The sequence below is a fragment of the Sorex araneus genome, chromosome 10 (genome assembly GCF_027595985.1).
Source record: "Sorex araneus isolate mSorAra2 chromosome 10, mSorAra2.pri, whole genome shotgun sequence".
NCBI lineage: Eukaryota > Metazoa > Chordata > Mammalia > Eulipotyphla > Soricidae > Sorex > Sorex araneus.
In genome coordinates, this window is record NC_073311.1 from 47,912,269 (window position 1) to 47,923,776 (window position 11,508).

At 43.0% G+C, this 11,508-nt stretch overlaps 1 protein-coding gene across 2 annotated transcripts in view; it reads left to right on the forward strand.

Moving 5' to 3' along the window:
- TMEM263 (transmembrane protein 263) overlaps positions 1 to 11,508 on the forward strand; it is a 19,617-nt gene continuing 8,109 nt past the window's right edge. The window contains exons 1-2 of one of the 2 annotated variants that reach the window (XM_055118149.1): positions 1 to 298; positions 10,143 to 10,212. In XM_055118149.1, coding sequence (XP_054974124.1) covers positions 10,149 to 10,212 — 64 coding nt within the window. In that variant the 5' untranslated portion in view covers positions 1 to 298; positions 10,143 to 10,148. The remainder of the gene's footprint in view (positions 299 to 10,142; positions 10,213 to 11,508) is intronic. The other variant, XM_055118150.1, reaches the window with a different exon arrangement.

Genomic DNA, 11,508 nt, shown 5'->3' on the forward strand with positions numbered 1-11,508 from the left:
CCGGGTGGGCGTGGGAGGGGCCCGGAGTGCGCGTGCGCCGCGGAGCCCGAGCTGCGGGAGGAGGCGGGAGCTGTGGAGGCGGCGGCGGAGGGGGCGGGTCGCGTCGGGCGCCACGTCCGCAGCCCGAGGCCGCCGCTGCAGCCCGCGGAGTCTTCTGGCTCCACCGCCGGAGGAGGCGCCGCCGGAGCCCGCGGTCGCCCGGGTCCGTGTCGCTCGCCGCGCCGCGCCGCCTCTCCGCGGGGCCGTCCGCTCCCTCCGCCCGGCCGCGGCCACAGGTGCGGGCCCCGGGCCCCCGGCGGTGAGTAAGTGGGGCTGGGACCGGCGCCCGCGGCGCCTTCGCGGCGTCCTCCCGGCCGCTCTTCCGTTAGCGCTCCTGCAGCTCCCGGGCCCGGCCCCGGCCCCGGCCCGGGGGGCCTGACGGGGTGGGTGGGTGAGGGGGCGACCGGGACGGGAGCCCGAGCGGAAACGGGGGAGGGGCGGGTGGGTATTCGCGGCCCGGCGTCCCCCCCTCCCCGTGGCGGGTCCCTGACTCCTCCTCGCCGTGGATCGAGACCGCGGGAAGCCGCCGCCTCCCGCTGATGAGCCCCTCGGGTGGGGAGCGGGGTGCGGGTGGGCGTCCCCGGCGCGGGCGAGGAGGGATGCTGCGGGAGGGCCGCCGTGCTGAGAGACCACCCTCGGCGCTTCCGGCTCCGGGACCCTCTGCCCTCAGCCCCCGGCGCGCAGCCTCGACCTTCTCAAAGTCCACGGGGACGTGGATGCCCGGGGGCCGCCCCGGCCCCCCCCCGGGTGTGAGCCCGCGCCCGCGCTGCACCCGCAGCTCCAGCCGGGCCCCCTGCTCCCTGACAGACCCCCCCTCCCCGCCCCCTGGGCCCCGTGGGAGTGCGCTCGGGTGGCCAGCGTGGAGGAAGAGGAGGTGCTCGCCTCAGTCCCGGCGCGTCCAGGTCACTTTCTGCCGCCCCTGCCACGTCACTCCCTGGGCTGGAGGCAAGGGAACATCCTTCGCGCCAGCCGGGCTAAAGAAGGGGTCGGTGCGGGGAGACGGGGCTTCTGAGGACCAGGGTCGCGAGCCCCTCGACCGAGAGTGGCATGTGGCGATGCCCTGGCGAACCCTTGTCCTCCTTCCAGATTTGAAACTCTGCTCTCTCCTCCCCACCCCCCACCCGGGATATTGTCTTGGCAACAGCTCCACGCCTGCTTTTAAGGGGGGAAAGTCACCTTTAATAAAGCCACGTGCATCGTGTTTTGTTTCCCCACTTCCTTTCGTCTTTGTTGCCCCAGACGACGTACTAGCAAGTTCACGTCCCGGGAGAATGTGCCTGTATGTGGGAAACATTAGGGAAGGTTGAGTAGTTCTGGGTACTGTTGGAGCACTCTATGGAAACCTCCCCCGCATCGGCCCTTGGCTGGCTCGCTGGAGCTCTCACGGGCCTCCTACGTATAGTAGACCTGCATCTGCGCTCGCGGACTTTGCAGAGCCCCACGCACCCGCACGTAGTAGGGTCACAAGTCTTGGCACCTAGTGGAGTCCTAAGTAAGGATGAACTCCTAGGGCAAGATTTTTTGAAGGTGACTTTCTGTACAGGTTATCTGGTTTTGAGAAATTGTTATTTGCGGTTTCAGTTAAGGGCAAAACGTTAAAATTGTCATCTTGATAGAGGGTCACTAAGTAAGTGGTCACGTAAAGGCTCTGCTGACAGATTCCATTTTTCTTCCATGCCAGACCTAGTGCATTTATTCTAGTCTGTTTTGCTGTTGATTTAGTGGGCAGGGCCCAGCCAGTTCTGGAGGGTTGGTTAGAGCTCCATAAAGTGTTTTCATATACATTGCCTGTTAGTGTGTATATATTTCAGCGCTGTATAGGTATATTTTTAAAGCTGGTAGTTACTTGAAAGAATAAATGGGAGTAAGGATGGCAAAGTTCCTATGTATAGACTAGAGAAAAGAATTTAGCAAATCCATTTATAGTCTTTTTCTTATAGGGAAATTAGCACTTGCTGTTTAATAACAGGTTTTTAAAACAGTGTTGAAGGTAAACTCTTGCGCACTGTATTTTGTAATCAGCTTTATTCATCCTGTTAGTGCTGTTTAACTTTCTTTGGTTCAAGGAGGGAGGCTTAGTCGTAGGTAAACTTTTGTGTACTGTTTTCAGCTTTTCTTTCAGAAACTCAGAAATTTAGATGTTTCAGAAATTCATAAATAATATTGATTCATCTATTTTCCTCTTAAGAAAAGTTCCTAAGAGGCATGTGTGTGCTATTTTTAGTTCATGGGGGAGTGGAGGCAGGGAGGCCCATAAGCATGTTGGGATCCTCTCCCTATGATTTTGGTCTACCGAGGCTGTATTGCCTGGGAATAACTGGGTCATCCAGTCGTTCTGGAGCCAAACCAGGTATGTTTATGGGACCTACAGGGCTATATCAGCAGTGCCTGGGGGACCGTGTGATATGGGAGCTCAAACCTGGGTCAGCCGCATGCTCCTTAACCCCTATACTCTCTTTGCCCTGTGTGCCCACTTTTGTTATTGAGAGATATTTCCTTCCAGGGAAGTGTTATTAATCCTTGTTCAATGTATTTGCTGACTGCTATCTCATAGATACACTACTGCATTGGACAAGAATTATTTCTTCCTGGCTTAAGAGGCTAAAAGAAACTATTGATAAACGAAGTCTAGCCTGTCTGCTTAAACTATCGGTCAAGTGTGTATGTATGTGTGTGTGTGTGTGTGTGTGTGTGTATAAAGATTACCAGTGAATGTTATATTTGCATATCTGTTTTATATACGTATACCCAGGATCATGTAGAATTTTCTTGGGTGAAACGAGGTCACTAGAGGAAAAGAATTTTAAGAACTCCTGATTTATAGCAAAGAAATTTGCTCACACTTTACACTTAAGAAAAGTAAACACTTATAGCCAGTTTAAGTTGACATATGAAATTTGTTCATATGTCAGGATCAAAGGTAAAACTGACTTATGTATAAATACTGTTTGCTGTATTGCCTTCCTTAGGAAAGTATGTTTTTAATAGAAATGTGTGCATTATGAATTCCTAGAGAGCAATCTTGTTGTTTACTGAATGAAAGTATATCCCACTGAACTGTAAGCTGGCTAACAGAGAGACCAAATTATATTTTGAACTAATGATTAAGTTTAGTGGTTTAGGGCAAATAGTTTGCATAGGATTTATTAAGTTTTTTAAAAAGTAGTCTTTTTGAGGGCTGGAGAAAGTACAGCTCGTAGGGAGCTTGTCTTGCATTCAGCAGGCCTGGCCTTGATCCCCAGCATCCCATATAGTCTCCCAAGCTGCTAGGCAGGAGTGATCCCTAAGCACCACTGGTGCGCCAACCAAGTCATTCTGACACTTTTACTTATCTTGATGTATATACTTGTAAATGTCATTAGCAGTTTTTTTAAAAATCCCCTATAATGATAATGAATAAGATGGTAATAGAAAAAATATTTCTCCTTAGTGATAAAATCCAAAAAATGTAATATCTCAAAAAAGTTTGACATATATGTTCATACAAGTTGGAGATGTAAATAAGAGTGTAGATCACACTAGAGATTAAGAATTCTAGCTTTTATATAGTTCTTAAATTTATTACCTGAAGCGTTCTAGCGTACTATGAACTACAGTTATACCAATGGTGTATAAGCTCATAGAATAACAAGTTTCTCTGTATGGGTAACCAGATTTCTGACCAATCAGGACCCTAGATTTTCTATTTTATTATTTATTGGGGCTGAAGCGATAGCACAATGAGTAGGGCATTTGTCTTGCACGAGGCCGACCCAGGTTCGATTCCTCCACCCCTCTCGGAGAGCCCAACAAGCTACCCAGAGTATCCCGCCTGCACAGCAGAGCCTGGCAAGCTCCCCGTGGAGTATATGATATGCCAAAAACAGTAACAAGTCTCACAATGGAGACGTTACTGGTGCCCATTCGAGTAAATCGATAAGCAACGGTCCAACAGTGATATAGTGATTATTTATTGACAGTCTTGTTGTTAACCATTACTAGTAACATTAAATGTATCTATGAATGTCTTTCTAATAGTATATAGCTTTCTACATTGTAAATTCTAAAGATACTAGCAAGAGAAGGCCAGAATAAACACATGTTAGAGGTAGTAGTGGGGGTGGGGCGGGAAAATCTGGTAAATCTGAATTTATGTTGTAGCTCTAAGCACGAATGAAAAGGTGAAAGTCTGGTTACCTGTCAAAATTCCGAAGGCACTGTTGATTATACTTACTAGTATATATTTATCATCACAAAAAAATCACTAAAAAAATGCAAGCATTATGTCTCTCAGGGTTCTTAACTCCTGATCACTGCCTACTATTTTAAAATATGAAAAGCATTAACTCTATTTTATTTATTATTTTTTCTTTTTTTGATTTTTGGGCCTTGAGTTGGCTCTGTGCTTGGGGACCCAGTGTTGTGGACTGAACCAGGGTAGGCCACATGTGCAAGACAACCACTTTAATTCCTGTGCTGTTTCTCCAGTCCTTTCCTTTTTTTAAAACCAAAAATCGGAACCAATATATTTTTAGACCCAAAATATACAATAATATGCCGCTTCACAGCATTTCAGTGATAAACTGAAGATATGACAATTCCAAAAGACTATAGTTTAAGAGAATAATAGATTATGGTCACAAATGACTCTCTCTGTTGGTCACAAAATCATTTAATGAATTCCTCAGAAAGTACATATTGAAATATTGGTATGTATCTTGTGCTTAAAGTTAATATAATTACAGATATTTTGTCCCACTTACTTCAAATACTGTATGACAACTCAAACAAATATTTATACTGTAGAAAATGGAATTCAAGACATAATTGTAAACCACTTAGAGTAATGCAGAGGTATAAACAGGAAGTGGGTATGGGGGGGGGATAAAACCCAACGGTGGATCACAAAAGCCTCTGTGTGGTTGAGCTGTAAGTCTTCCTCTGGGAGGAGAAGGGAGATCTTACAAGAGAAGAAACATACTTGGGACTAGCAAAAGCTTTTCTGAATAATTTGCTTTATAGAAATGTCTCACGTGGAACTTAAGTCTGAACAGTGATAGAAAGTCCTTAACAGAAGTGGTACAGTGACTGCAGAACAGTAACTCATATAAGGCTGTCCTCAGGGTTTCCTTACCAAGGACATTAAGTCAGTGATGTCTATTTCTTCCAGTTAGCATTTGGTGATTCAAGCATTGTAAATGCTATCAAACTGATGTGAGGATAGAAAACTAGAATAACTGGGGCTGGAGCAATAGCACAGCGGGTAGGGCGTTTGCCTTGCATGTGGCCGACCCGGGTTCGATTCCCAGCATCCCATATGGTCCCCTGAGCACCGCCAGGGGTAATTCTTGAGTGCAGAGCCAGGAGTGACCCCTGTGCATCGCCGGGTGTGACCCAAAAAGCAAAAAAGAAAGAAAGAAAGAAACTAGAATAACTGTGACTAGATACAAATGATGTCTAAGAATATGTTTTATGAATTTCAGATTTCCAAGATGTAATATTTTTTCTTAAACTAGAAAAATAGTAGATGTATAGATAAAAAGTTAAAACATGTTTCTTAATGTGGAACTATTAACTATTATATTATTTCTCTTCGTGTGTGTGTGTGTGTGTGTGTGTGTGTGCATCAACACACATTTCTGCACTTTAGTTGCAGTCTTTGTGAACTCTTCTGTACACTTTCTTTCCAGCATTTTCTGTATTAAAAAAGGGATCATATGATATCTACCTTTTAGGGAACTCAGTATTACAGTAGTATTTTCAATAGTGTTTGGTCTCCAGTGTCTATATTGTGTAACTTTAGGAAGCTTTTAATTTCAGCTCTTGTCTTTCATAGGCTGTAATTACTTGAGTATTTACTTGCAAGTATTTTGTGTATCTTTGCTGTCTACTGTTACATTCACCTTACAAATTTAATAGATTATGATGTCTGTGTCAAAAGTAGAAATAATGAGAAATGATCATATTCTCATTTCACATAGAAAAATTTACTGATAACTAGATGGGGGGAAAAAGAAAATGCTTGTCAATATTTAGGTTTTTGTATTTTCAAACTTTTCAAACAATTTTATCAAACTTCATTTGAGCTGTCTGACCATAAATATGTTCTCATTCCAATTACCATTTCAATATTAATATTTCTTTAGAAGAGGACATACGTATCCTTCCAGGATTTTCTACATGTTTTGACTCTATTAAATAGTATTGTTATTAAGATGAATTAGGACTATATCTTTAATTTATATTTTGTATTTCCTGGAGGCTAGCATCTGATGACATTACTTATTCACAGCCAGAGTCAAGTTGGGATTCAAATTCAAGTTCTGTTATCCTAAAACCTTAACCACTATCCTGTATACATATCATAATCTTACCCTCATTATAAACTATAATTAAGTCATATCAATTAGGAATTCCCCATAATACCTACTTTTTTGTTGTTGTTTTTTTGGCCTCACCCAGTGATTCTCAGGGCTTACTCCTAGCTCTGTGCCCAGGGATCAAGACCATATTGGATGCTGGGGATTGAATTTGGGTTGACTGCATGAAGTGCAAACAGCCCTACCTGTTGTACTATAGCTCTGGCCCCTAGTGGCCCCTAAATGCTTCATTTTTTCATTGAGATTACATATCTTTACTATTACTTTCAAAATCTTTTTTTTTTTTTTTTGCTTTTTGGGTCACACCCAGCGATGCTCAGGGGTTACTCCTGGCTTTGCACTCAGGAATTACTCCTGGCGGTGCTTGGGGGACCATATGGGATGCCGGGGATCGAACCCGGGTCGGCCGTGTTCAAGGCAAATGCCTTACCCGCTGTGCTATCGCTCCGACCCCTAAAATCTTAAGTATGTATAAAATGCTTTAGTTTTACAGGGCTGGAGCGATAGCACAGCGGGTAGAGCGTTTTCCTTGCACGCGGCTGACCTGGGTTCGATTCCCAGCATCCCATATGGTCCCCCGAGCACTGCCAGGAGTAATTCCTGAATGCACAGCCAGGAGTAATTCCTGAGTGCAGAGCCAGGAGTAACCCCTGTGTATCGCCAGGTGTGACCTAAAAAAAGCAAAAAAAAAAAAAAATGCTTTAATTTTACAGCTAGATAAATATATGTATAATAAGCTCTTGATAAGCAGCTAGAGTCACTAGAGCACCTATGAGAGAGATCCCGTGCATGAGGTGCTTTTGTCTAGGGGCAGTTAAAGAAGCACTCAGGCAAAAAAGTGCTTCTGGCAGTGCTTGGGGTACTACTATGTTGTTCTCAGGATCAATCCTGCATGAAAAGTATGTACAACAGTATTTGAATTATCTTACCGGCCCTGGACTTAGTTTTTAAAGGGATTGCAACATGAGTTGCATGCAGTTAAGATTACCTTTGAAAAACATAAAATCTCACAGCTGCTACCACTCTCATTCAGGCCAGCAACATTTTTTGTCATTAGCAATAAAGGAAAGGAAAATTCTGCTCACCTACCTTTGGCCACTTCAAACGAATCACCATTGTTTTCATACCCTACCAATCTTGAAAACACGCAAAGTTGCCTAACATCTTTTTTTTTTTTTTTTGCGTCACACCTGGCGATGCACAGGGGCTACTCCTGGCTCTGCACTCAGGAATTACTCCTGGCAGTGCTCAGGGGACCATATGGGATGCTGGGAATCGAACCCGGGTCGGCCATGTGCAAGGCAAACGCCCTCCCTGCTGTGCTATCGCTCCAGCCCCTGCCTAACATCTTTGTCTCTGTTCTGTTGCTTGTTCTCGGTAGCCACAGCACATCTCCCTCTGTTCACGGTCTTCCACTGTTTTTCCTTGTCTAAGTTAAAAGCTAAATAACCACCATCTTGGCTTGTAAAGGTCAGTGTGCTCCCGATAGATCTCTGTGATGTCCTGTCCTACTCTCCTTTCAGCACGGCCCCTGCCACATTTTTCAGGCTTGTTCCTTGTTGCTTTTGGTAAGTTCCCAACCTCAAAACCTTTATTCTTCCTCTTTTCTGCCTTGAGAATTCTTCAGCCAAATACCTGTATCCTTATCTCTTTGGGATGTCACAGCATGAGGTTTTCACATACTGTCCGATAACTACCCCACCCTCGCCCACGCCATTATTTTTTTTCTCCATGGCATTTAACACCATTTCAAATATAGTATATATAGAATATAGAATATAGTATATTCATATATTTATTGTTTTCATCCACCACATTGTCCATTTAGTAATGGTAGAGATTTATTATTGCTGTATCCCATGAACTTAGAACACTGTGACCTAAATAGGTATTCTGTATTTGCTATTAGCATTTTGAAGCACATTCTGAGCTTACAGTCTTTCTCCCCAAGCTTAATGAGATATACCTGACCTACACAGCATTTTGTAAGTTTAAGGTGAACAATGTGATGACCTGATAATTCACATATATTGTGAAATGTTTTATGATCTTAATGTATTGTTTTTGTCTTGGGTCCACACCTGGCAATGCCCAGGGCTTAACCCTGGCTCTGCACTCAGGGAGCACTCCTGGCTGGGCTTGGGGAAACATGGGGTGTTGGGGATCCAACCTGGGTTGGCCATGTGCAAGGAAACTGCCCTGCCTGCTGTATTATAGCTCTAGCCCCAAAACCTCATTTTATAAAATAAGGTTACTTAAGACATTCATCACCTCACATGACACTCTGTGTTGTGATAACATTTAACATCTAATTTGTTAACCAATTTGTATTTTGAAATAATACAGTATTGTTAACTATAGTCACCATGTTAAACATTATATCCCCAGAATTTACTTAGCATAGAACTGAAAGTTTGTAAACTGCCCCCACCCCTTTTTGGGTTTGTTTTGGGGCCATACCAAGCTGTGCGTAGGGGCACTATAATGTGGTACTGGGGATTAAACTGAGATTGGCTGTGCGCAGGTCAGCTTCCTGAGCAATTTGGCTCTAAGAGTTTGTACCCTAGAACATCCTGTTTGCCCCATCCCCCAGCAACCTCTGGTCTGCTTTTTGAGTTTGTTATTTTTAGAGTATAGACAAGTGAGATCACATGGAATTTACCTTTCTCTGATTTATTTCACATAGGTATACCTTCAAGGTTTCTGCATGTTGTGTAACTTCACAATATCCTCTAAAAATTCATTGCATGTATCCAGACAGGATAAACTTCCATGATTTTGGCTCTATAGTTTTTTGACTAATATCTGACTAGATGACTGTTAAGATAACAACCCTAGTTTTCTGGCCAGCAAGAAAAGATTTTGCTCAGTCTTGAGTTGTTTTAAATTTTAGTTAAGTTAATTTCAAAGCAAGTATTTTAAGATAGTAAAGGAAACTGGTAAATATTTGGCAATAAGCAATTGTAATTCTTCAGTTGTAATATGTAATCATAGTACATGTGCATATATATATGTATAAGTAAATATATTTCATAGTGAATTTTTAATGCCTCTGCTTAGAACATTACAATAAACATAAAGGGATAATCAAAACCTGACTTAGTGATTCAGACTGATGTTTTTTTATTTTTCACTGAAGTAGTTTTATTTTTTTAAAATTCACTTAGAAAAATGTGAGGGGAGGAAGAGAGTTACATATTCATGAGAGAACATGAGCTTCTTCAGAGTGGAAAAAAATCTATGATTACATCTTTATGAGAAAGCTGTCATGTTTTTAGAAAATCCCCAGCTAGAAAATGATTCCTCATAGTAGAGGACCCCCCCTTAAGTCTTGTGAAATAAATTACAGTAATCAATATTCTATAGGAAAAGCATGTAAAGTCTTTGTCTGCTAACCTCCACCTTCAGACTCTCTTTCTGTAAATAATTTTCAGTTTAATTTAAAGCAATAATAACTATTAACATTGGAAAAGTTGTGCTTTGCCTGCCACTCTCTTTGGTGTAATTTATCTAGTAAAATAATTTAAAAAATCTTCTAAACACAAAGAAAGAAATGAAATAAAGTTTAAAAAAATGAGATGAAGTTCAAAGATGGAGAGGGAGGAGGAAACAAATAAGGAAAATGAAGTCATCTTCTAATGGCTGTTTTAAAATGTTGTTTATCTGAGTAAGGTAATTAAGTCTTAATTAGCATGTGATAAATCATATAGAGGTTTAAAATTAAATGTATTTTTTTTTTAAAAGGAGATCATGAATCAGGCGGATAAAAATCAACAGGAAATCCCATCGTACCTTAGTGATGAGCCACCAGAAGGTAAGTTAGCATTTGTATCATTAGAAATAGAAAAAGCATTTAAGTGAATTAAAACTACATTTTTTTGGGAGCCAAAGGGGATTGGGCCACACCCAGCAGTGCTGGCGTCACTCCTGATGGAGCCCATGTGTGGGGCTGGGATTAAGCGGGGTCAGCCAACGAACAGAGCAAGCACCTTATCTTTGTTCTGTCCCTCTGGCCCCTCTAGTAGTTTGTTAAATTATAAATAATATAGGGGGTAGGATGTGGTTCATTCATTAAGCAGCACACGCCTCGCACGTATGAGACTTGAGTTTCAGTCTTTAATATAGCAAAAATAAAAATAACACTTTAATCAGTATGATAAAAAAATTACACTTTTAGTATCTTTAGTATAAGTGAATGGTGATTTGTATAGTCACTCTTTGAAGACCTTATCCTTTTGTATATAGTCTGGGGGTGCAGGAAATTCAAGAAGCATCTGAGATTTGTTGTTAAATTTGTATTTCTGGGGGCCCGAGTGATAGTGTAGCAGGTAGGGTGTTTACCTTGCACACTTGCACACTTGGGTTCAATCCCCAGCATCCCACATGCTCCTTCAAGCCTGCCAGGAGTGATGCCCGAGTAGAGCCAGGAGTAACCCCTGAGCACTGCTGGGTATCGCCCCCCAAACAGCAACAACGTTTTGTATTCTGAGTTAGCTCAGATGGGAGCGTGTGCTTTGCTCGAAGGAGGCAGGACCCCTGGCACTGCATAGTTTCCCCAGCAACACTGCTGGTTTGCTCAAAAGCAAATTCTTTAGTTTTAAACTGTGACGCCATGAATCATTTTATTCTTACCTTTACTTCAGAGCTCCTTGGAAACACTACTTATCTGAGTGTACAAACATATACACTGAAAATTACTGTAGGCTCTTTGGATGTGCTATTTTGGTAGACTGCTCGTGATAATGATCTTGGACAACAGCATGTTTGTACAGGGCTGTCATAATAGTACAAGTCAAAATAGGAGTAAGGGATGAAGGTCCTACAGACCATACCAGAGTAGCAGACAGGATCGTAGGCTGCCTGCCTTGGGGATGAGGCCTAGGCCTGGCAGTTACGGCTAGGGTGGGGAATGTCTGGGCCTGGGCTAAAGGTATATGGCCTCCAGGTGGGATTCAAGATGCAAATGTGTCTACGAGCTTTTTCCATAGCAACATAATTTATATTAAATGATTTTTTTTTTTCTGGGGCAGGGGGTGCACATGAGGCAGTGTTCGGGCTTACTCCTGGCTCTGTGTTCCTATCACTCCTGATGGACTTAGGGGTCCAAATA